Source organism: Macaca fascicularis, chromosome 9 (assembly GCF_037993035.2).
Source record: "Macaca fascicularis isolate 582-1 chromosome 9, T2T-MFA8v1.1".
NCBI classification, from domain to species: Eukaryota; Metazoa; Chordata; class Mammalia; order Primates; family Cercopithecidae; genus Macaca; species Macaca fascicularis.
In genome coordinates, this window is record NC_088383.1 from 22,365,953 (window position 1) to 22,392,620 (window position 26,668).

A 26,668-nucleotide genomic window follows, 5' to 3' on the forward strand; every position below is an offset into this window, starting at 1 on the left:
TGAGGAGACGTTATTGAGTGATAGACTTCATTATAAATGATCTAGCGGGGTTCTAAGCTTATTAAGAGAGAAATACATCTGATCATGATCACCTGTTTGGGGTTGACAAACCTGGTTACCAATATTCCTTCAGCCAGATGGATGTTGGAATTTGAGGATTTAGAATTACACTTTTGTGATTCTTGTTTTTCTTCAGCTGCTCTTGGTGTCCCTCAGTCTAGATTTCTTACATTTACCCTCTCTAGAAAATTAACCTTTGCAGTTTTCTAGGGCAAGTGAGAGCCAGTTACGTGTTAGTATGTAGTGGATAAGGGGATTGTTTTGATTGCTTTTCAGATGATATGCAATTCCTCTTGGTTAGCCTCATTTGGAAACGTCCCTCCTGGATACATAGAACATCACTGCGCATGCCCATCTCCCCTCCCCCAATGCCTGGTATCTAATGTTCCTCCAGTTTCTGGTGCTCTAATGCATTGCTTTTGGACTTGTCTTTCTTACTGCAGCGGCTTTGTTTGGTCTTAAGTCATTTACCACTTGTCATATGTCCTTTCAAGTTTCCAGGGATAGTCTTTTTTATATTTATGGCTTTATGCCCTTTATCTCAGTTGTCATTTGGCGTTTCAAGAAGGAGAGGTGGTAGTCTTTAAGTGGAATTAACTACTTGTGTTTCTGATGTGGTCTTTTTATGTTTCTGACAGGGTCTTGTTTTACCAAGTACTAGTCATCAGTCTATCCTGTTTACTTGATTTTTTTCCCATTCAACTCACAAACATTTTTGAATCGTCTCATGAATTCTGCTTTCCATTTACATTTTTGCCCTTTTATCTTTTCCCCATCGCTGACAAGCTTCCTGAAAAAATAAAACTAGTTGATGTATTCACTTCTTCAAATGCCTACTGCGTTGTTATTTTTTCCCTTGTGCTTAATGATTGAGATATAACTCAGTTATTATAAGTAATAGCATATAAAATCTGTATTTGATATAACACTTTCATCATGGACACTGTCCATTTTGTTCTTCAGTGACTCTTAACATAAAAGATCCATGTACAAGAAGTTCTTTTAATAATAAAGCATCAGGAAAATTATCTCCTTTGTGTATTTGGTATATTTCCTCCTTTTTGATAGATCTGTGAAATACATTCTGTTTATCTTTTTGTCCTGGTTACCAGGCAGCCTAGCACCAAATCTGGTCTTTAGTTACATCAGCTGTATTAATATCATTATTAGTATATTTGTTCCCTCTTTCTCCTTCCATGGGGTTTAGGACTTCACCTCTTATCTCTGTTTCTCTGCGTGTTGATTTCATTCTCTCACACTACAGACTCTACTTCATGAGGCTGGAACCATGACTGCTGGCAGCTCTTGTTTCCAGCCCCTTCTACCAGAAGAAGGGGCTTTCTTGAAGAATCCTGGAAAGGACTCTGATTGGCCTGTCTTGGATCATGTGCCCATCATCTCTGTGGCTGGAGTGGGGAGGGTACTGTGAATGGCAACCCTCACTAGAACTACATAGTTGGAGTCAGGGGTAAGAGCAGTTTCCATAATGCAGGGGGGTGGGTGCTGTTTGCAAAAGAAGGGGATGCTTATGAAGCAGAAAAACAATAGATGTCTATCATACTGGCTCTTATTATTTTTCTTTTTTTTTTTTGGAGACAGAGGTCTCGCTCTGTTGCCCAGGCTGGAGTACAGTGGTGCGATCTGGGCTCACTGCAACCTCTGCCTCCCAGGTTCAAGCAATTCTTCTGCCTCAGCCTCCCAAGTAGCTGGGATTACAGGTGCCTGCCACCATATCTGGCTAATTTTTTATAGTTTTAGTAGAAACGGGGTTTTGCCATATTGGCGTGACTGGTCTGGAACTACTGACCTCCGGTGATCCACCCACCTCAGCCTCCCAAAGTGCTGGGATTACAGGCGTGAGCCTCTGTGCACGGCCTTATTTTTCTTCTTTTAATTGTTACAATACTTGTCCTTTATTGTAGACTGCCTTAAATCCTTTTCTAAAAATTTTAGGTTTCAGTACATATAAATATCCTAAAATAACATAAACTATTCATTCACTCATCAAGGGTGCAGTGAGCTATGATCCTGACACTGTACTCCAGCCTGGGTGACAGAGTGAGACCCTATCTCTAAGGAAAAAGAAAAAAATCAAAGAGATCATGGGCTTAGATGAACTAAATATATGACTGAGCAAGTTTATTATCTTCTTTTTTTTTTTTTTTTTTTTTTTTTTTTTTGAGACGGAGTCTTGCTCTGTAGCCCGGGCTGGAGTGCAGTGGCCGGATCTCAGCTCACTGCAAGCTCCGCCTCCCGGGTTTACGCCATTCTCCTGCCTCAGCCTCCGGAGTAGCTGGGACTACAGGCGCCCGCCACCTCGCCCGGCTAGTTTTTTTTGTATTTTTAGTAGAGACGGGGTTTCACGGTGTTAGCCAGGATGGTCTTGATCTCCTGACCTCGTGATCCGCCCGTCTCGGCCTCCCAAAGTGCTGGGATTACAGGCTTGAGCCACCGCGCCCGGCTAGATTTTTAATTAAAGAACAGAGGTGGGGTTTTGCTACGTTGCCCAGGCTGATCTTAAACTCTTGGCCTCAAGCGATCCTCCTTCCTTGGCCTCCCAAGGTGCTGGGATTATAGGCATGAGTCATTGTGCCCAACCTCTTTTCAAAACATTTTTAGTTTTTAAAATTTTAAATAGAGACATCTATTTGTTTTGACACTATTCCTCTCAGTTCCACAGTGGCACTGTCATAAATCAGCTATTAATATTTGTATGGATTTCTTTCTGGACTTTGTGTTCTTTTTATGTGCCTTTGTGAGAGAACCACAGTTTTAAAATTACTATAGCTTCATATTAATAATAACTGGATACAAGATATCAGATAGAATTAGTCCTTCTATATTGTATTCCTTTTTTGTTGTTATTTTAAGTATCTTGCCACTTCTTAGCTCTTTGCATTTGATAAATATTTTGAACCATAATATTCCACAAAAATGTTGCTAGTGTTTTGAGTTTGCATTGATTGTGTATATCAATTTGGGGAGAATGGACTTCTTTCTTTTTGAGACAGAGTCTTGCTTTGTCACCCAGGCTGGAGTGCAGTGGTGCGATCTCGGCTCACTGCAGCCTCCGACTCCTGGGTTCAAGCGATTCCCCTGCCTCAGCCTCCCAGGAAGCTGGGACTACAGGCGTCTGCCACCATGCCTGGCTGATTTTTGTATTTTTAGTAGAGAAGGGGTTTCATTATGTTGTCCAGGCTGGTCTCGAACTCCTGACCTTGTGATCCGCCTTGCCCTCCCAAAGTGCTGGGATTACCGGCATGAGCCCCTGCGCCTGTTGAGAATGGACATCTTTATAGTTTTGAATTTTTCAGTCCATGAACATGGTAATCTGATTATTCAGATTTTCCTTACTCATTGTGGTAAAATACACATAATACAAAATATAGCATTTTAACCATTTTTTCTGTATGCAGTTCAGTGGCATTAAGTACATTCACAGTATTTTATAATCATCAGCAGTATATATTTCCAGAACTAATCCCAAAGAGAAATTCTGTACCCCATAAGCATAACTCTCATTTCACCCTCTCTGTAGCCCCTGGTAACTTCTGTTTTCTATCAAGTTGCCTAGTTTAGCTACCTCATGTAAGTGGAATCTTATATTTGTTCTTTTGTATGTAGCTTATTTCACTTTGAATGTTTTCAGGGTTCATCTATGTTGTAGCATGTATCAGAATTTGAATCTTGTTTATAGCTGAATATTACATAATCCATTATTATGTATATACCGTATTTTGTTTATCCATTCATCTGTTGATGGAAACTTGAGTTGTTTCTACCTTTTTGCTATTGTGAATAATGCTAAGCTGAACATTGGTATTCTAGCATCTGTTTTAATCTCTTTTTTTGAGTGGAGGGGTATACATTAGGAGTGAAGTTGCTGGATCGTATGGTAATTCTGTTTGGCTCTTTTTTTTTTTTTTTTTTTCCTGAGACAGAGTTTCACTCTTGTTGCCCATGCTGGAGTGCAATGGCATGATCTCGGCTCACTGCATCCTCCGCCTCCCGGTTTCAAGTGATTCTCCTGCCTCAGCCTCCCGAGTAGCTGGGACTACAGGCGTGTGCCACCACACCTGGCTAATTTTGTGTTTTTAGTAGAGACGGGGTTTCTCCAATGTTGGTCAGGCTGGTCTCAATCTCTTGACCTCAGATGATCTGCCGGCCTAGGCCTCCCAAAGTGCTGGGATTTGAGCCACCGTGCCCGGCCTGTTTGGCCTTTTGAGGAACTGCCAAAATGTTTTTCACAGAGACTTCAGCATTTTGTATTCCTACCAACAATGCATGAAGATTCAGTTTTTTTCCACTCAAGTCTTTTTCAGTTTTTTTCAACTCTTGTTATTTTCTGTTGTTGTTGTTACTGTTTTTGAGACAGGGTCTTGTTCTGTCACTCAGCATTGAAGTGCAGTGGCTTGAACATGGCTCACTGGAGTGTCAGCCTCCTGGGATCAGGCATTTGTCCCACCTACACTCCTGTGTAGCTGGGACCACAGGCACACACCACCACCACTGCCACCTCATTTTATTGATTTTTATAGAGAGGTAGCTTCACTATGTTGTCCAGTCTGATTTTGAACTTCTGGACTCAAGCAGTTCTCCTGCCTCAGCCTCCCCAGAGTATTACGATTACAAGTGTGAGTCATGATACCTGGTCAGTTTTCTGGTTTTTGATGATAGCCATGCTAATGATGTGAAGTGGTATCTTGTTTTGATTTGCATTTTCCCAGTGATTAGTGATACAAGCATCTTTTCATCTGCTTGTTGGCCATTTGTGTGTATTCTTTGGAGAAATGTCTGTTCAGGTCCTTGCCCTTTTTGTGTGACTTTCTGTTGTTGAAATATCAGTATTCTTTATCTACTTCTAGATCCTAGACCCAGTATCTAATTTTAGATTCCAGACCGTTCTTAGATATATGATTTGTGAATACTTTATCCCATTCTGTGTGTTGTCTTTTCACTCTGTTGATAGTCATGTCCTTTTATGCACAGAGATTTTAATTGTGATGAAGTCCAATTTATCTTTTTTTAGTTTTTGTTTTCTGTGCTTTTGGTATATCCAAGAAATGATTGTCAAATTTAGTGCAGTGAAGATTTCCCCGTGTTTTCTTCTAAATGTTTCTATAATTGTTGCTCTTTTTTTCTTTTTATTTGAGACGGATCCTTGCTCTGTTGCCCAGGTTGGAATGCAGTGGCGTGATCTCGGCTCACTGCAACTTCTGCCTCCCGGGTTCAAGCGATTCTCCTGCCTCAGCCTCCTGAGTAGCTGGGACTACAGGTGCGTGCCACCACACCCAGCTAATTTTTGTATTTTTAGTACAGATGGGGTTTCTTCGTGTTGGTCAGGCTGGTCTCAAACTCCCAATCTCAGGTGATCCGTCCGCCTCGGCCTGCCTGGGATTACAGGCACGAGCCACCGCACCCAGCAACACTATTTTGATTACTGTAGCTTTGTAGTAAGTTTTGAAATCAGGAAGTGTGATGTCTTCAAATTTATTCTTCCTTTTCAAGATTGTTTTGACTATTTGAGGTCCCTTGAGATTCTTCATGAGTTTTAGAATGTATTTTTTTTTATTTCTGCAAAAAGCATTCTTGGGATTTTGATAGGGATTTGATTGAATGTGTAGATTGCTTTGGAGTGTAACATCTTAGCAACATTAAGGTGTTACAATCCAAAAACATGAAATGTCTCTCCATTTATTTATGTTGTCTTCAGTTTATTTCAGTAAAGTTTTGTGATTTTTCTGTGTATAAGTCCTGCATTTTCTTCATTGCTGACTTATATATACTTGTTTTTTCTTTTTTTTTTGAGACGAGTTTCGCTCTTGTTGCCCAGGCTGGAGTGCAATGGCATGATCTTGGCTCTCCGCAACCTCCGCCTCCTGGGTTCAAGCGATTCTCCTGCTTCAGCCTCCCGAGTAGCTGGGATTACAGGCATGCGCCACCACGCCCGGGTAATTTTGTATTTTTAGTAGAGATGGGAGTTCTCCATGTAGGTCAGGCTGGTCTTGAACTCCCGACCTCAGGTTCCTGGTGCTTCCTATTGCACCATCTTCCCAGAATCCTCTCCCTTCCTGTTGTGCTTTTATAGCCACACCCGCTTTCCTCCTGCCACCAGACTTAGTCATAACCACTAATGTATTCCTCATTTTGGTAATTTTGTTATCTCAAGGATGTTATATATTATATAAATGGGATGATAGAACTTGTAATTTTCTGGAGGCCGGGAGCATGGCTTAAGCCTGTAATCCCAGCACTTTGGGAGGCTGAGGTGGGTGGGTCACTTGAGGTCAGGAGTTCGAAGCCAGCCTGGCCAACATAGTTTAACCCTGTCTTTACTAAAAATACAAAAATTAGCCAGGTGTGGTGGCACACACCTGTAATCTCAGCTGCTTGGGAGGCTGAGACATGAGAATTACTTGAACCCACGAGGCAGAGGTTGCAGTGAGCCGAGATTGTGCCACTGCACTCCATCCTGGGTGACAGAGTGAGACTCTGTCTAAAAACAAAACAACATGTAACTTTCTGAGATTGAGTTTTTTTACACTAGGTTTAATTCCTTGGAGATTCCTCCAGGTCGTTGCTTAGTATTTGTTACAGTTATACTGCGTTCTGTTTAATTACTTATTTGCTGAAAGATAATCTCAGTTATTTCCACTTGTAGGTTATTAAGAATAAAACTGCTATAAACGTTACACGGGTTTTCATGTGAATATAAGTCTTCATTTATTAATTTTGATGGGCATTAGTGATATCTCATTGTGTGTATTATTATTATTATTTATTTTATTTTATTTTTTTTGAGATGGAGTCTTGCTCTGTCGCCCAGCCTGGAGTGCAGTGGCGCGATCTGGGCTCACAGCAAGCTCTGCCTCCCAGGTTCATGCCATTCTCCTGCCTCAGCTTCCCGGGTAGCTGGAACTACAGGCGCCTGCCACCGCACTTGGCTAATTTTTTGTATTTTTAGTAGAGACGGGGTTTCACCATGTTAGCCAGGATGGTCTCGATCTCCTGACCTCGTGATCCTTCCGCCTCGGCCTCCCAAAGTGCTGGGATTACAGGCGTGAGCCACTGCGCCCAGCCTATTATTATTATTTTTTTGAGACAGGGTCTTGCTCTGTTACTTAGGCTTTGAAGGGCAGTGTCATGCTCATGGCTCATTGCCGCCTTAACCCTCCGAGTAGCTGGGACTATGGGTGTATGCCACTATACCCAGCCAATGTTTTTAAAAATACGTTTTTGGAGAGATGGGGTCTTGCTATGTTGCTTAGGCTGGTTTTGAACTTCTGAGCTAAAGCTGTGCTCCAGACTGGTCTCCTAAAGTGCTGGGATTACAGGCCACTACACACGCCTCATTGTGTTTTTAATACGTATTTACTTAGTGGCTAATGATGTTGACCATCTTTTAAGGTGCTTATTTGGTACCTTTTTTTTTGTTTGTTTTTTAATATGGAACACTTTAAGAATTTGCATGTCATCACTGTGCAGAGAGCATGCTAATCTTCTCTGTATTGATTCAATTTTGGTATATGTGCTCCTGAGACAAGCACTAATACTTTTATATATCCTCTGTTCATCACTTTTGTCTATTTTCTTTTTCTTTTTTTTTTTTTGAGACAGAGTCTCCCCATCTCTACTAAAAAAATACGAAAATTAGCTGGGCATGGTGGCACATGCCTGTAGTCCCAGCTACTTGGGAGGCTGAGGCAGGAGAATTGATTGAACTCAGGAAACAGAGGTTGCAGTGAGCTGAGATTGCACCACTGAACTCCAGCCTGAGTGACCGAGTGAGACTCTGTCTAAAAAAAAAAAAAGGCTTGGCACGTTGGCTCACACCTGTAATCCCAGTACTTTGGGAGGCCAAGATGGGAGGCGGAGGTTGCGGTGAGCTGAGATCGCACCATTGCGCTCCAGTCTGGGGAACAAGAGCGAAACTCCGTCTCCAAAAAAAAAAAGTATTCCACCCTCGATGGGTGGAATGTTCTCTAAATGTCATGGATCCAGTTAGTTCATGGGGTTAAATTCAATATTCCTTGAGTGAATACATGTGTAGTTTTAACAGTTGTTACAGAGAAATACTGAAGTCTCTATAGTGGATTTATGCGTTTCTCCATTCTCTTCCATCAGTTTTTCTGTCATATATTTTGTATTCTTGTTTTGGTGCACACACATTTAGGAATGTTATGTCCTCTTGGTGGATTGACCCTCTCTCAATAAATAATTTCCTTAGTCTCTAGTACTTTTTCTTTGCTCTGAAGTATACTGTTTCTGATATTAATATAGTCACTCCAGCTTTTCTTTAATTAATGTTTGCATCATATACCTTTTAAATTTTTTTTTGCTTTCAGCATGCTTATTCGAAGTAAATTTCTTGTACACAAAATAGTGTTAGGTTATGTTTTCTTTCTTTTTCTTTTCTGTTTTTTTTTTTGAGATGGAATCTTGCACTGTTGCCTGGGCTGGAGTGCAATGGCTTCATCTTGGTTCACTGCAACCTCCGCTTCCCAGGTTGAAGTGATTCTCCTGCCTCAGCCTCCCAAGTAGCTGGGATTACAGGTGCCCGCCACCATGCCTGGTCAATTTTTTACATTTTTAGTAGAGACGGGGTTTCACTATGTAGACCAAGCTGGTCTCAAACTCTTGACCTTGTGATCTGCCTTCCTTGGCCTCCCAAAGTGCTGGGATTACAGGTGTGAGCTGCTGCACCTGGCCTTTTTTTTTTTTTTTTTTTTTTTTTTTTGAGACGTGGTCTTGCTCTGTCACCCAGGCTGGATTGCAGTGGCATAGTCATGGTTTATTGCAACCTGGACCTCCTCCTGGGCTCAAACAGTTCCCCCACCTCAGCCTCCCAAGTAACTGGGACCACACATGTGCACCATCACACCTGGCTAATATTTTTATTATTTGTAGGGACGAGGTCTTGTTGTGTTGCCCAGCCTGGTCTCGAACTCCTGAGCTCAAGAGACCCTCCTGTCATGGCCTCCCAAACTGCTGGCATTACAGGCGTGAGCCACCATGCTTGGCTTTAGGTTATGTTTTTAAAATCCACTTTGTCAATCTTTGTCTCTTTTTTTTTTTGAGACGGAGTATCGCTGTCACCTTGGTCGTGGAGTGCAGTGGTATGATCTCGGTTCACTGCAACCTCTGCCTAGTGGGTTCAAATGATTCTCCTGCCTCAGCCTCCAGAGTAGCTATTACAGGCACGCACCACCACGCCTGGCTAAAATTTTTTTTGTATTTTTAGTAGAGACGGATTTTCACCATGTTGGCCAGGCTGGTCTCGAACACCGAACCTCAAGTGATCTGCTCTCCTCGGCCTCCCACAGTGCTGGGATTATGGTCATTACACTGCACCTGGCCAGTTTTTGTCTTTTATTTGCTGTATTTAGGTATTTGGGTCATTTACATAGTTACAGATGTTGTCAGACTCTCCTTTTGTTTGTTTTTTTTTTTTTTTTGAGACAAAGTCTTACTTGCCCAGGCTGGAAGTGCAGTGGCTCAATCTTGGCCCACTGCAACCTTTGCCTCCTGGGTTCAAGCAGTTCTTGTGCCTCAGTCTCCTAAGTAGATGGGATTACAAGCATGTGCCACCACACCTGGCTAATTTTTATATTTTTAGTAGAGATGGGGTTTCACCATGTTGGCTAGGCTGGTCTTGAACTCCCGGCCTTAGGTGATTCACCCACCTTGGCCTCCCAAAGTGCTGGAATTACAGGCCTGAGCCACCATGCCTCATTTTAGTTTTTGTTTTTTGATTGTTCTTTTTCCTGCTTTCTTTTGGGTTACTTGAACATTTTTGGAATTCCATTTTTCTTGTCTTTTTTTTTTTTTCTACCCCAATTCACTATGCCAAAACCATTTTTCTTTATTGTGTTTTATATCTGTTTATTTTAGTTTGTTGATATGGTTTGGATATTTGTTCCACTGAAATTTTGTTTTCTTCTTCTTTTTTGAGACAAAGTTTTGCTCTCGTTGCCTAGGCTGAAGTCCAATGGCATGATCTCAGCTCAACGCAACCTCTGCCTTCCAGGTTCAAGCGATTCTTCTGCCTCAGCCTCCCAAGTAGCTGGGATTACAGGCATGTGCCACCATACCCAGCTACTTTTGTATTTTTAGTAGAGACGGAGTTTGTACATGTTGGTCAGGCTGTTTTTGAACTCCCGACCTGAGGTGATCCACCCACCTCGGCCTCCCAAAGTGATGGGATTACAGGAATGAGCCACCGCGCCTGGCCTAAACATATTTTTTGGGAGGCCAAGGTGGGTTAGTCACCTGGGGTCAGGGGTTCGAAACTAGCCTGGCCAACATGGTGAAACCCTGTCTCTACTAAAAATGCAAAAATTAGCCAGGTGTGATGGCGGCACCTGTAATCCCAGCTACCCAGGAGACTGAGGCAGGAGAATCGCTTGAACTTGGGAGGCGGAGCTTGCAGTGAGCTGAGATCATGCCAGTGCTCTCCAGCTTGGGCAACAGAGCGAGACTGTCTCAAAAAACAAACAAAAAACAACGAACAAACAAAATTTGTTTCGGTTAATTCTGATACATCTGTGAGATATTAGAATTAAGATATCTCGATGTTTGCATTTGTTTATTGCCTTTTTCCGTTCAATTTGAAATCTTCCCAATTCTTGGTATCTTTTTTTTTTTTTGAGATGGAGTCTCGTTCTGTTGCCCAGGCTGGAGTGCAGTGGCGCAATCTTGGCTCACTGCAACCTCTGCCTCCTGGGTTCACGCGATTCTCCTGCCTCAGCCTCCTGAGTAGCTGGGATTACAGGCACCCGCCACCACACCGGCTAATTTTTTGTGTATTTTTAGTAGAGATAGGGTTTCACTATGTTGGCCAGACTGGTCTCGAACTCCTGACCTCGTGATCCTCCTGCTTCGGCCTCCCAAAGTGCTGGGATTAACAGGCGTGAGCCACTGCACCCCGCCAATTCTTGGTATCTTTTTGGTATCACAAATCTGAAACCTGGGCATTTTTGTATTTGTCATGAGACTATGCCTCTTACTTAAACAACTGTTTTAACTAGTGTTCTCTTACACTTATCTAATGGGTAGAGTGTTGGTGCCACCTTGTTAAGCCAGGTAGGGAATGAAGTTCAGGTTCTCTGCCTTGTCCGTGTTGACATTTGAGGCAAACTCCCTTTTAGTTCTTTGCAGAGTTGGGAGTTGTGGCTCCCCACCTGATCTCTGTGGTGGATGTGGCCTCATTTGTTACTGTGTGTGGGTGAAAGTTCTGACTCTCTGCTAGGTCTTCTCTGCTACCACTCCAGTAGGGACAGGGAGAGATGCCTTATTACTGGCAGATGGTGGTGGAAGTCCAGGCTTCCCCTCTTCTCTCCACTGATACAGTAGGGAGTGGATGCTCATTGACTAGCCAATTGGAATGAAAGTTCCAGTCTCCTGCTTAATTTGCTCTGACAGTACCTGGTGGGAATCTTGGATTATTTTCATTACAGTCTCATAAGGGTGAATATCTAGGTTCTTCATGTAATCATTGCTGGTATGGGTGGGGCTAGTTTTTCTGTGGTGTTATCCTGGATTAGAGCAGTTACTCTTCAAAAGTTTTCTTTCTGGTTAACGTACTATTAACATACCACTTTACTGGTAATTTGGTCTGGAGAGAGAAGGCTTTTGTTGAGGCTTCTTTTCTTTTTCTTGGAGACAGAGTCTCTTTCTGTCACCCAGGCTGGAGTGCAGTGGCGCGATCTCTGCTCACTGCAAACTCTGCCTCCCGAGTTCAAGCGATTCTCATGCCTCAGCCTCTGGAGTAACTGGGATTATAGGCACCTGCCAACATGCCCGGCTAATTTTTATTTTTAGTAGAGATGGGATTTTGCCATGTTGGCCAGGCTGGTCTCCCAACTCCTGACCTCTGGTGATCCACCCACCTCGGCCTCCCAAAGTGCCAGGATTATAGGCTTGAGCCACTGTGTCTGGCCCTGTTGGAGGTTCCTTTTTTTTGGTCTGTGCCCATCGGTGTTTCTGATGTACTCACTTCTTCCATTCCAGGAGTAGTATACATTAGGCAAAAAGAAGAATACCCAGGGAATTTACTGCTATATTGTGCCTTGTGCCCTGTGATCCTGAGCTAATTTGCCTTCTCTCCACCTTTCAGAGAATATTCGTTTTATTTGTAATGTTCACATTTTAAATTTGTACTTAGTGGGAGGAATAGGGAAAAGTATGTCCGTTCCGTCTTCCCAGAACTGTAAGTGTAACCTTTGATTTCATTGAGTGTGCCCTATTTTTCTGTTTCCTATTTCATTGACTTCTGCTCTGATCTTTCTTTTGCTCTTCTAGTTTCTTAAGGAAGAAGGTGAAATCACTGATTTCTTTTTTAATATAGTCATGTAATTGTATAAATTTCTCTTTCAATTACTGCTTTAACTGTCTTAAAAATACTTGATATTTTTGTCTTTTTTTTTTTTACCCCATGGTTATTTTATTTCATTTTATATTTTGAGACAGATTCTCGCTCTGTTGTCCAGGCTGGAGTGCAGTGGCGCAATCTTGGCTCACTGCAACCTCCACCTCCTGAGTTCAAACAGTTCTGTGCCTCAGCCTTCTGAGTAGCTGCAGTTATAGGCGCCTGCTACCATGCCCGGCTCATTTTTGTATTTTTAGTAGAGATGGGGTTTCACTGTCTTGGCCAGGCTGGTCTTGAACTCCTCCTGACCTTGTGATACACCTGCCTCGACCTCCCAAAGTGCTGGAATTACAGGCGTGAGCCACCGCTCCCGGCCCCCATTGGTTATTTTAAAAGTATGTTTTCATTCCAAATACTGGGATTGTCTATTGATTTTTTTTTTTTTTCCTGTCACTGATTTCTAAATTAATATAACAGTGGTAAGAAAAAGTTCATGGTAAGACCTGAAACCTTTTAAATTTACCAAGAGTTGTTTTTTTGGCCTGAATATGGTATATCTTGGGTGAATGTTCCAAATGCACTTGAACAGAATGTGTATTCTGGTAGTTTGTGTAGAGTGTTCTATAGTTAGTTAGGTGCTTTTGGTTAATGGTGTTATTGAAGCTTCTGTATCCTTACTGATTTTCTGTCTACTGGTCCTATTATTATTATCATTCCTTTTTTTTGAACATGATGTCACTGTGTCACCTAGGCTGGAGTGCAGTGGCATGCACAATCATAGCTCATTAAGCCTCCACCTCCTGGGCTCAAGTGATCCTCCCATTTCAGCCTCCGCAGTAGCTGGGTCTACAGGCATATGCTAGCACACCCAGCCAATTTTTTTTTTTTCTTTTTTTTTCTTTTTTTTTTAGATGGAATCTCGCTCTCGCCCAGGCTGGAGTGCAGTGGCGTGATCTCGGCTCACTGCAACCTCCACCTCCCGGGTTCAAGCGATTCTCCTGCCCCAGCCTCCTAAGTAGCTAGGATTACTCTTGTGCGCCACCATGCCTGGCTAATTTTTGTATTTTTAGTAGAGATGGGGTTTCACCATGTTGGCCAGGCTAGACTCGAATTCCTGACCTCAAGTGTTCTGCCCGCCTCAGGCTTCCAAAAGTGCTGGGATTATAAGGTATGAGCCACCACACCCAGCCCACCCAGTTAATTTTTAAAAATCTTTTTGTAGAGACAGGGTCTCCCTGTGTTGCTCAGGTTGGTCTTGAGCTCCTGTGCTCAAGAAATCCTGTCTCGGCCTCCTAAAGTTCAGGGATAACGGGTGTGATTCACCACGCCTGGCCTGGTTCTATTACATAGAGAGGTTTGCTGAAATTTTAAAATATCATTGTAGATTCTTTCATTTATTCTTACAGTTCTCTCATTTTTGCTTTATTTATTTTGAAGCCCCATTATTAATAGGTAAATAAATGTTTAGGATTTTTGTGTGTTCTTGATGAATTAAACTCTTAATGTATATAAAATGATGCTCTTTTTTCCTGATAACATTTTTATTTTTGTCTACTTTACATGATAGTATTACAACAATTTCAACTTTCTTTTGATTTTGTAGTGTGTAATAAGACCTTTTTCTTTGGCTGCATTAGAATTTAAGTTTGTGATTTTAGTCATTTTGGTCATAGTTTACCTTATTTTTTGGAGATGTGCTTTTACTCTGTCGCCTGAGCTGGAGTGCAGTGGCACAATCATGGCTCACTATGGCCTTGACCTCTTCCTGCCTTAGCCTTTCTGAGTAGCTGGAAGGAGCACAGGTGTGTGCCACTATCCGTGGCTAATTTTTGTGTGTATGTTTTTTTGTTTTTGTTTGTTTTTTTTTTTTTTTTGAGACGGAGTTTCGCTCTTGTTGCCCAGGCTGGAGTGCAATGGCATGATCTTGGCTTACCGCAGTCTCCGCCTCCCGGGTTCAAGCAATTCTTCTGCCTCAGTCTCCCGAGTAGCTGGGATTACAGGCACTGCACCACCATGCCCAACTAATTTTATATTTTTAGTAGAGACAGGGTTTGCCCATGTTGATCAGGCTGGTCTCGAACTCCCAACCTAAGGTGACCTGCCTGCCTTGGCCTCCCAAAGTGCTGGGATTATAGGTGTGAGCCACCATGCCATGCCAATTTTGTGTGTGTGTGTGTGTGTGTGTGTGTGTGTTTTAAGAGATGGGGTTCTGCAATGTTGCCCACACTGGTCTTGAACTCCTGGCCTGAAGTGATTTTCCCACTTCAGCCTCCCAAAGTGCTGGGATTACAGGCGTGAACCACTTTGCTCAGCCACTTTTCTTCATGTTTCTAGTGACTGATAGTTCATTAAAAGATTGCCTTGTTATATATGCTTACAATTTCCATCAAATATGTGAAAGTTGTTGTCCATGATTTCTAAAGTTCTTTTTTCTATATTATTTCCTGTTTTGTGACTCTAGTTACAAGTATGTTTGGCCTCTTTAAAGTTATTTCTGTTATCATGTATTATATTTTTTAGTGTTTTTTTCTTTTCTGTGTTTCATTTAGGTTAGTAATTTTGGTTTCATGTGTTGTAAATCTCAATGTGTGTTTTTCATCTTAGACTTTGTAATTTTCATCTTTAGAAGTTCAAATTTTAAAAATATCTCATATTTTTACTTAATATGTTTCTTCTAGCTTTCTGATCATATGATATATCATCATACTTGTTTTAAAGGACTTGTCTACTAATTCTATTTTCTGTTTCATTTCAAAATTGGTTTGTTTTTTGTTTCATTATGGGGTGTAATTTCCTGCTTCTATGTAAGTCTTACAAATTTTGATTGACTTTTTAGCCAGTGTGAATTTTACCTTGTTTTCTAGTTTCTCTAGTTTTGTTTACCTTTTAAAAGTATTTGTGGACTTTGTTCTGTGGCATTATTAAGTTGCTTGAAAACAGTTTCTTTCTGTTGGGTCTTTTATGTTTTCTTTAATTGGACCAGGGCCATGTTTAGGGTTAATTTTTCCTCCTTCTGAAGCCTTTTCTTTCTTAGTACTCCGATGTCGTATCTCCAGTGTGATATAAATTATATCACATCATTTCCTTTTGGACTTTTGGGTATGGGTACTATTCACATCCTTATATCAGTTCTGGATGCTATTACCTCTAATTCTTTTGGTGATTTCTCACCTTGCCCTTGGATAGCTCCTTTACATTGCGCGTGCTGATTTGTCATTCAACCAAAAGTTGTAGGGTGAGCCTTTGTAGATCTCTTCATTTCTCTCTCTCTCTCCAGCTCTCTACTCAGTGCTGGTCTCCCTTGTGAGCTCTAGGCACCTTGGCCTGCTTGGACTTCCAGCTCCATTTTCTCAACTTGGGGAGACCACAGGCTCTGCCTGGGTTCCTCCTCCCTGTTCCACGACCTGGAAACTCTCTCAAGGCAGTAAGCTGGGCACACGTGTGGCCCATTTGTTTTTTTGTCTTCCAGGGATCACTGTCTTTTGTTACTTGTCCAATATCTTCAGTGCTGTTGTTTCATTCATTTTATTAGGCTTTTATTATTTCGCGCAAGGAGGCTAAAATCTGGTCCCCTTTATTCACTCCATCTTGACCAGAAGTGGTATCATTGTGGTTTCAATTTACATTTTCATGATAACTGGTGATATTGAGCACGTTTTAGCTTGTGTGTTGACCATTTGTGTGTTCTCTTTTGTGATGAGTTTGTTCATTTAGCCTTTACTGTTCTTTATTTTCTTTTTTCAGCTGTTTGAGTTGCAGAAGGTGTTTATATGTCCTAAATACTGATCCTTTGTCAGATAAATGTTTTGTAAATACTTTTGCCAAGTCTGTGTGGTTTACCTATTTATTTTAACTGTACCTTTTGATGAGCAGAAATATTTGTATCTGATAAGTTTAATTTATCAGTGTTTTCTTTTGTAGTTATTGCTTACTGTGAGCTAAGACACTTTTGCCTAACCTCGAAGTCATGAAGGTAATTTCCTTTATTTCCTCTAAAAGGTTTTGCTTTTGCTAATTTATATTTAGGTCTGTGATGCATCTGAAATTATTTTTGTAGGTTTGAGTATTTTGCATATGGCTATCCAGTTGTTTTTCACCATTTGTTGAAAACAGTCTCCTTTTCTCACTGGGTTGCTTTGGGAACATCACATGACTGCATAAGTGGTATCTCTTTTAGAAATCTTTCTTCTGCTCCAAAAATCTGTTTGTCTAGCCCTGTTAGAGTATTCTGATTATTTTGTAACTTTATATTTGAAGTCAGAATTGCAAAAGCTAAAACCTTTTTCTTCTTTTTCGGAGTTCTGCATATTCTACGTCCTTCACATTTCCATATAAATTTTAATACTCTCTTTTCTGTCTTCTCCGAAAAAGGCTGATGGGATCATGATTGTAATTGTCTTGAATCTGTTCATCAGTTTGAGGAGAACCGACATCTTAACAACCATTGAGCTTAATCATTAGTATAGTATATCTCTCCATTTATTTAGGTCTTTTTTGTTTTGTCTGAGCAGTTGTTTGTTGCTTTTAGCCTTTGGTCTTGCATGTCTTCTGTTTTTAAAATTACTTATTTGAGACAAAGTCTCACTCTGTCGCCTCGCTGGAGTGCAGTGGCACAGTCTTGACTCACTCCATCTCCTGGGTTCACACAATTTTCCTGCCTTAGCCTCCCAAGCCATTGGGATTACAGGCATGTACCACTAAGCCCAGCTAATTCTTATATTTTTAGTAGAGATGGGGTTTCACCATGTTGGCCAGGCTGGTCAACTCCTGACCTCGAATGATCTGCCTGCTTTGGCCTCCCAAAGTGCTGGGATTACAGGCATGAGCCACCAGTATTTTGTCTTTTTTTGATGCTATTTTAAAATATTAAATACATTTTTTTAGTAATTATAAAGTATTATGAAAATTTCTAATGTTTTGTTGGAAATAGAATTTTTGTGTATTGACTTCTTACAACCTTAAGTCTTATTAATTCTACTAAGATTACTTAGATTTTTCTAATAGATGATTGTCATAAAACACTGTTTTATCTCTTTTTTCCCCAGTTGTAATTCCTTTTATTCTCTTCCCTTACAGAATGGACTTAATCTTGTTTTCATTCTTTGAGGACAGCATTCAGTGTTACACCATCAATTATAAATTAGCTGTAGGGGTTTTACTGATGAAGTTTATCAGATTGCTTTCAAATACCGGTCTTATTACTATTTAGATATGGCAAGGCCAACACAACCCAGCATGACTGCCATTGAAAAGATAGTTTGTTATAGTCACAGACCCCAAGAGGAATAGTCATGCAATGCCATGGAGAATACACAGCTGAGTAAGGGCTAGCCCTAGCTTCCTGAGGGTTTGTGTCATGAATGGATATTGAGTTTTCTCAAAAGCTTTTTCTGTATCGAGATAATGCTATATATTTAAAGATATTAATGTAGATTTCATTGCTTTTATTTCAAATGTTATACTAAATGCCATTTGGTGTCATGGTGTATTCTTTTTTTTTGGAGATGGGTACAGTGGCGCAATCTCTGCTCAGTATAACCTCTACCGCCTGGGTTCAAGTGATTCTCCTGCCTCAGCCTCCCGAGTAGCTGGAATTACAGGCATGAGCCACCATGCCCGGCTAATTTTTTTTTGTGGAAACAGGGTTTCACCATGTTGGCCAGGCAGGTCTCCTGATCTCAAAGTGATCCTCCTGCCTTGGCCTCTGAAAGTGCTGGGTTTACTTTTGTAATCCATGTAAGCCACTGCAACTGGCCTATTCTTCCTATATATTGTTGGATTTAAATTGCTAATAGTAAATATTTTTGCATCTTTGTATGTGAGGGATTTTGGTGCAGCCTTGTTGCTTTTTGTCAGGTGCTGGTATTTTTGGTATATTCATTGGTATTCTTCATGCTAAACTTAGAAAATGATTTGGGAAGCCTTGTCTTCTCTGTTTTCTGGAAATGTGTGTGTGAGATTGATGCTATTTTTCCTTTAGTGTTTGAAGGAACTTATCAGTGAAAAAATCTGAGTGTAGAGTTTTCTTTTTGGGAAGGATTTTGATAATGAATTGAACTTAAAATGCTTCTCAGATTTTCTGTTTTATCAGTTTTGATGAGTTTCATTTTCAAATAATTTTTTCTTTTCGTCTAAGCTGTTGAATTGGTTAGCATAAAGTCATTAATAATAATCTTTGGCCCTCTTAATATCTTTGGGATCATAGAGGTAATTCCCATTTTATTCTTGATATTGGTAATTTGTATTCTTCCTATTAAAAAAAAATGAATTTAGCTTGCAGATTGTCAACTTTGTAGGTCTTTCCAAAGTGCTACCAGTAAGGGGGTCCCATTCCAGACCCCAAGAGAGGGGTTCTTGGATCTTGTGCATGAAATAATTTGAGACGGATTCATAGAGTAAAGTGAAAGCAAGTTTATTAAGAAAGTAAAGGAATAAAAGAATGGCTACTCCACAGGCAGAGCAGTGCAATGGGCTGCTGGTTTCCCATTTTTATGAGTAGTTCTTGATTGTCTGCTAAACAAGGGGTGGATTATTCTTGAGTTTTCTGGGAAAGGGGTGGGCAATTCCCAGAACTAGTGGTTCCTCCCCTTTTTAGAGTATATAGGGTAACTTCCTGGCATTGCTCTGGCATTTGTAAACTGTCATGGAGCTTGTGGGAGTGTCTCTTAGCATGTTAATGTATTATAATTAGTGTATAATGAGCAGTGATGACGACCAGAGGTCAGTTTGGTCATCATCTTGGCTTTGGTGGGTTTTGGCCCCCTTCTTTATTACAACCTGTTTTATCAGGAAGGTTTTTATGTCTTGTATCTTGTGCCAGCCTCCTATCTCATTCTGTGTCTTAGAATGCATAACTTACTGGGAATGCAGCCCAGCAGGACTCAGACTTGTTTTACGCAGCCCCTGTTCAAGATAGAGGCACTCTGGTTCAGAGGTCTCTGACAAAAGAACCAACTTTGACTTGAAATGTTCTGTTACTTTTCTATTTCATTTCTTCTGCTCTTATTTTTACTATTTCTTTTTTTTTTCTACTTACTTTGGGCTTACTTTACCCTTTTATATAGGTTCTTTAGGTAGAACCCTACTTATTTTGTTTTATTTTATTTTGAGACAGAGTTTTGTGCTGCCACCCGGGCTAGAGTGCAGTGGTGCGATCTTGGCTTACTGCAACCTCCGCATCCCGGGTTCAAGCGATTCTCCTGCCTCAGCTCCGCCTCCTGAGTAGCTTGGATTATAGACACCCGCTACCACGCCCAGCTAATTTTTGTATTTTTAATAGAGACGGGGTTTCACCGTGTAGACCAGGCTGGTCTTGAGCTTGCGACCTCAGGTGATCCGCCTGCTTTGGCCTTCCAAAGTGGTGGGATTACAGGCGTGAGCCACCACACCTGGCTGCTAGTCATTAATTTTATATCTTTTTTTCTAATGTGGTTAGGGAACATAATCTGTATGATTTCCATTATTTTCATTTTATTGTGTTCTGCTTTGTGGCTCAGTATGTGGTCTTTCATGGGGAATGTACCAAGTTTACCTGAAAAGAATGTTTATAGTGGTTTTAACATTGCTTTGATGATGATGATGATGATTATTATTTGGTCTGGTTTTGTCAGTCACAAAGAGGAATGTGAAAATATCTTACCTTGTTTGGGGCACTGAGTATTCCGAGTGTTTATGCCTTATGCTCATTTTTGCTTCATCTATTTTGAAGCCTTGTTTTTTGGTGCATACATTTATAATTATTATGACTTCTTCATTGTCTGACTTACTGTGAAATGCCCCTCTGTCTCTTTACTATGTAGCCACTCACCATCTTTTTTTGTTGTTGTTTGTTTGTTGGTTTGTTTCGAGATGAGGTTTTACTTTATCACCCAGACTAGAGTGCAGTGGTGTGATCTCGGCTCACTGCAGCCTTTGCCTCCCAGGTTCAAGCAGTTTGACTGTTTCAGCCACCCTGGTAGCTGGGACTCTAGGTGTGTGCCACCATGCCTGGCTAGTTTTTGTATTTTTAGTAGAGATGGGGCTTTGCCATGTTGGCCAGGCTGGTCTCGAAACCCTGGCCTCAAGTGATCAAGTGCCCGCCTCGGCCTCCCAAAGTGTTGGGATTACAGGCATGAGCCACCGCGTACCCATCCTATCCATTTACTTTTGACCTGTTTGTCTCTTCACTTAAAGTGTGTTTCTTACAGATACCTTGTGTTTGAGTTTTACTTTTCTATCTGTGCTAATAAACTAATTTTTAAAATTATTTATTTATTTATTTATTTATTTATTTATTTATTTATTTTTTTGATTCGGAGTTTTGCTATTGTTGCCCAGGCTGGAGTGCAATGGTGCGATCTCAGCTCACCGCAACCTCCACCTCCCAGGTTCAAGCGATTCTCCTGCCTCAGCCTCACGAGTAGCTAGGATTATAGGCATGCACCACCATGCCTGGCTAATTTTTGTATTTTTAGTAGAGATGGGGTTTCTCCATGTTGGTCAGGCTGGTCTTGAATTCCCGACCTCGGGTGATCCGCCCGCCTCAGCATTGCTAACTGCTGGGATCGTAGGCATCAGCCACCGCACCTGGCTGAGTTTTTTTTTTTTTTTTTTTTTTTTGAGACAGTCTCTACATCACTACAATCAATTTGAGAATACTTGGATCCCCTCAAAAAGAAGCCCTTTGACCCATTAACAGTCACTCTCTATTACCCTACTTCCCTAGCTCCTGGCAATCACTAATCTTCATTTCTGTCTCTATCCCTATTTGGGACATTTCATATAAATGAAATCATGATATATGGTGTATTGTGAGTGGCTTCTTTCTCCTAGCATAATGTACAAGCATCTGTTTTGTAGCATTAGAACTTCATTCTCTTTTGTTGTCAAATAATATTCTATTGCATGGCTATACTACATTTTCTTTATTCATTCATTAATTGATAGACATTTAGGTTGTATATACTTTTGCAGTATTATGAATAATGTTATTATTATGAACATTTGTCTGCAAATCCAGACATTTGTTTTCAGTTCTCTTAGGCGTAGGATTTTTGTTTCATGCTGTCTTTGAAAAATTGATGAAGAGGCTGTAACATTTTAAATTACCAGCAACAATATATGAAGGTTTTAATTTCTCCATCTCTTTGCCAGCATTTTTTATTGTTTGGCTTTTGATTTTAGCTATCCTACAGGGCATGAGGTAGTATCTCATTGTGGTGTTGATTTTTATTTATTTTTTTCATTATATTATTTTTTAGATGGAGTCTCAGTCTGTTGTTCAGGCTGGAGTGCAGTGGTGTGATATCTTGGCTCACGGCAAACTCTGCCTGCCGGGTTCAAGCGATTCTCCTGCCCCAGCCTCCTGAGTACTTGGGATTACAGGTGCCCGCCACCATGCCAGCTAATTTTTGTATTTTTAGTAGAGACGGAGTTTCACCATGATGGCCAGGCTAGTCTCAAACTCCTGACCTCAGGTGATCCACCCGCATAGGCCTCCCAAAGTGCTGGGATTACAGGCGTGAGCCACTGCACACGGCCTGGTGTTGGTTTTTAATCCTTAATGATTAATGACGTTAATCATCTTTTCATGTGCTTATTGGTCATTTATATATTTTCTTTGGAGAAGTGTCTATTTGGATCCTTTGTTCAATTTTTAGCTGGGCTGTATAGCTTTTTATTTTTGAGTAGAAGAACTCTGTATTCTGGTTACAAACTATTTATCAGACATGCGACTTGTAAATATTTCTTTTTTTTTTTTTTGAGACGGAGTCTCACGCTGTTGCCCAGGCTGGAGTGCAGTGGCGCGATCTCGGCTCACTGCAAGCTCCGCCTCCTGGGTTCATGCCATTCTCCTGCCTCAGCCTCCTGAGTAGCTAGGACTACAGGCGCCCGCCACCGCGCCCGGCTAATTTTTTGTATTTTTAGTAGAGACGGGGTTTCACTGTGGTCTCGATCTCCTGACCTTGTGATCCGCCCGCCTCGGCCTCCCAAAGTGCTGGGATTACAGGCTTGAGCCACCGCGCCCGGCCAAATATTTCTTCTATCCTTTTACTTTCCTGATAGTTTTGTTTGTAGCAAAAAAGTCTGTAGGTTTGGTAAATTCTAGTTATTTTTTCTTTTATTGCCTCTGCTTTTAGTGTTATGTCTAAAAACTGTTGTTCAACCAAGTCCTGAAGACTTATCTCCTATGTTTTTTTCTAAAGTTTTATAGTTTTAGCTCTTACATTTAGATCTGCGATTCACTTTTGAAGGGGTAATTTTTTAATATAATATTAGGAAGGGTTTCAACTTAATTCTTTTGCACATTCCCGTAGCAATTTCTTTACTCTTTTCAGTCTGTTTTTATAGTATTACCACTTATGCGTAATATTGTACAAGTCATAAAGTATACAAAGGTTGTAAGTTGTTCTTTTATATCACCTCTTTGTTGTCAGTTATGCTATTGTCATGTGTGTTGGAACTACGTATATTATAAGCCCTGGAAAACAACAATGTAATTTTGGCTTTCAATAATCACGTAATGTTAAGAACTTAAGAGCTAAAAGTCTTCTAAGTTTACCCAGATATTTACCATTTGTGGTAGTCTTCTTTGTCTTCTGAAGATTTGCATTTTCTAGCCTCATTTCTCTTAATTCTGAAGAATTTCTTTAGCCTTTCTTGCAAGGCGTATCTTTTGGTGATAAGTTGTGTTTGCTTTCTTTTATCTGAAAGTACCTATTTCACCTTTATTTTTGAAGGGCATTGTGGTTGGATATAGAATTATGTGTTGACAGTGCTTTTATCTTTTAGCAATTTAATTATTTTAGTTTCCTTTCTTTTGGCTTCCATATTTTATGATGAGAAATCTGCCGTTTATCCAGTCACTGTTCCCTTTGTGTAATGTGACATTTTCTTTTGGTGCTTCAAGGTTTCTCCCTCTGTGTTTGCTTTTTAGCAAGGCATTTGACTCTTTGAGGTTTGCTGAGATTCTTAAATCTGTGAATTTGTCTTTTTTCAAATTGAAGAAATTTTCAGCCATCATTTCTTCAAAATTTTCTTTCCTGCCTCATATTCTTTCTCTCTTCTTTTTTAGGCCTTTGGTTATGCACGTAAGACCTTTTGGTACTGTACTGTGGGTCCCTGAAGCCCTGTTTTTGTTTTTTTGTTTTTTTTTTTTTTTAAATCTGTATTTTCTTTTTCAGATTAGATTCTTCTTTTTTTTTCTGAGATGGAGTTTCGCTCTTGTTGCCCAGGCTGGAGTGCAATGGTGCGATCTCGGCTCAACACAACCTCCGCCTCCTGGGTTCAAGTGATTCTCCTGCCTCAGTCTCCTGAGTAGCTGGGACTACAGGTGTGTGCCACCACACCTGGCTAATTTTGTATTTTTTAGTAGAGACAGGGTTTCTCCATGTTGGTCAGGCTGGTCTCGAAATCCTGACCTCAGGTGACCCACCCACCTCGGCTTCCCAAAGTGCTGGGATTACAGGTGTGAGCCACACCTGGCCTCAGATTAGATTCTATCTATTGGTATAGCTTCAAGTTCACTGACTCTTTTGTCATCTCAGATTTGTTGTTTTGAAGCTTGCCTAGTGAAATTTTCACTTCACATGTTGTATTTTTGGTATTTAAAAATTTTTTTCTTTCTTTCTTTTTTTTTTTTTTTTAATTTGAGATCAAGTCTTGCTCTTTTGCCCAGGCTGGAGTGCAGTGGTGCGATTATATTACTGCAGCCTCAAACTCCCAGGCACAAGTGATCCTCCTGCCTCAGCCTTCTGAGTATTTGGGACTGCAGACTGGTGCTACCATGCTCGGCTTATAGTATCTGTCTTTCTTTTTCTCTTTTTTTTTTGTTGCTGAGACATCCTGTTTTATTTATTATAGGTTTATCTTCAGTGGGCAGATTTAATTAGCATTTAGGGACATTTTTCCATAAAACTTCACATTATAACGGAAATGGTATAGTTTAGAATAGAGGAAAGAAATCATTTATAATCTTACCATCCTTACCACAATCCTATTAATGTATTTTTTTTTTTTTTTGAGATAGAGTCTCGCTCTGTCACCCAGGCTGGAGTGCAGTGGCGTGATCTTGGCTCACTGCAACCTCTGTCTCCCGGGTTCACACCATTCTCCTGCCGCAGCCTCCTGAGTAGGTGGGACTACAGGCACCTGCCGCTACACCCGGCTAATTTTTTTTTGTATTTTTGGTAGAGACGGGGTTCACCGTGTTAGCCAAGATGGTCTCGATCTCCTGACCTTATGATCCGCCCTCCTCGGCCTCCTGAAGTGCTGGGATTACAGACATGAGCCACCCCGCCTGGCCTATTTTGTGTATTTTCTTTTCTTTTTTTTGAGATGGAGTCTTGCACTGTCACCTGGACTGGAATGCAGTGGCGCGATCTTGGCTCACTGAAACCCCTGCCTCCTGGGTTCACGCAATTCTCCTGTTTCAGCCTCTGGAGTAGCTGGGAATTACAGGTGCACACCGCCATGCCCGGCTAATTTTTTTTGTTTCTTGTATTTTTAGTAAGAGACAGGGTTTCACTACGTGGGCCAGGCTGGTCTCGAACTCGTGACCTCATGATCTGCCTGCCTCGGCTTCCCAAAGTGCTAGAATTACAGGCGTGAGCCACTGTGCCCAGCCTATTTTGTATATTTTCTTTTAATGTTCAGTGAATTTGTTTTTTTTTTTTTTTTTTTTGAGACAGTCTCGCTCTGTTGCCCAGGCTGGAGTGCAGTGGCGCAATCTTCAGCTCACTGCAACCTCCGCCTTCCAGGTTCATGCCATTCTTCTGCCTCAGTCTCCCCAGTAGCTGGAACTGCAGGTGCCCGCCTCCATGCCCAGCTAATTTTTCGTATTTTTAGTAGAGACGGGGTTTCACTGTGTTAGCCAGGATGGTCTCAATCTCTGGACCTTGTGATCCACCCACCTCAGCATCCAAAGTGCTGGGATTACAGGCATGAGCCACCACACCTGGCCCAGTGAATTATCTTTTTTAACTTGTTTTTTTTTTTTTTTTTTAAATTTATTTATTATTATTATACTTTAAGTTGTAGGGTACATGTGCATAACGTGCAGGTTTGTTACATATGTATACTTATGCCATGTTGGTGTGCTGCACCCATCAACTCGTCATTTACATCAGGTATAACTCCCAATGCAATCCCTCCCCCCTCCCCCCTCTTTTTTAACTTGTTTAAAAATCTTTGTAAGTAGTGTATTAGTTACATTGTTGTTATGCCGTTAGGCTTTTTTTTTTTTTTTTGAGATGAGATCTCACTCTGTCACCCAGGCTTGAGTTCTGTGGTGTGACCTCGACCCCCTGGGCTGAAGTGATCCTCCCATCTCAGCCTCCCGAATAGCTGGACTACAGGCTCGCGTCACCATGTCCAGCTAATTTTTTGTATTTTTAGTAGAGATGAGATTTCACCGTGCTGCCTAGGCTGGTCTTGAACTCCTAACCTCAAGTGATCCACCCACTTCGGCCTCCCAAAGTGCTGGGATTACAAGTGAGAGCCACTGCAGCCAGCCAGACTTTTATAAAAAAGTTTTTTTGGTTATAAATGGTTATATAAAATATCTTTGTACATACATATTCATGTCTTGAAAGTAAAGTATATAAATGATATAAAAGACACAAAGGTAATTTATAAATGCTGTATCTTACATTATTTGCTTTGGCTCTCTAGAAGTGAAGTAATTAAATTGGATTTTTTCTTGATTCATATTGCTTAATTGCCTTCCAAAAGAATAGGATTATGGTGTCATCGAAATCATATAAAAATGAATATTGACTGTTTTTTTTTTTTTGATGACAATCTTGCTCTGTTGCCCAGGCTGGAGTGCAGTGGCTTGATCTCAGCTCACTGCAACCTCTGTCTCCCAGGTTCAAGTGATTCTCGTGGCTCAGCCTTCTGAGTAGGTGGGATTACAGGTGCCTGCCACCACGCCTGGCTAAATTTTTTGTTTTTTGGAGCTGGAGTCTTGCTCTGTTGCCAGGCTGGAGTGCAGTGGTGCGATCTCAGCTCACTGCAACCTCCACCTCCCAGGTTCAAGTGATTCTCCTGCCTCAGCCTTCCGAGTAGCTGGGACTACAGGCATGTGCCACCATGCCCAGCTAATTTTTGTATTTTTTGTAGAGATGGGGTTTCATCACGTTGGCCAGGATGGTCTTGATCTCTTGTGATCCACCTGCCTTGGCCTCCCAAAGTGCTGGGATTACAGGTATGAGCCATGGTGCCCGGCCTCATTTTTGTATTTTTAGTAGTGATGGGGTTTCG

The 26,668-nt window shown here is 41.1% G+C and overlaps 1 protein-coding gene and 1 non-coding gene across 51 annotated transcripts in view; one reads left to right on the plus strand and one right to left on the minus strand.

Moving 5' to 3' along the window:
- Positions 1-26,668, plus strand: part of LOC101866062 (protein AF-10) — a 228,512-nt gene that overhangs the window by 35,253 nt on the left and 166,591 nt on the right. For 2 of the 50 annotated variants that reach the window (XM_065520404.2, XM_074001169.1), the window contains exon 2: positions 16,349-16,400. The exons of the other annotated variants lie outside the window; for them this stretch is intronic. In XM_065520404.2, coding sequence (XP_065376476.1) covers positions 16,395-16,400 — 6 coding nt within the window. In that variant the 5' untranslated portion in view covers positions 16,349-16,394. The remainder of the gene's footprint in view (positions 1-16,348; positions 16,401-26,668) is intronic. 50 annotated transcript variants of the gene reach the window in all.
- LOC123566950 (U6 spliceosomal RNA) lies at positions 7,501-7,607 on the minus strand. The gene has a single exon (XR_006689666.2). It is a non-coding gene; the product is annotated as a U6 spliceosomal RNA (small nuclear RNA).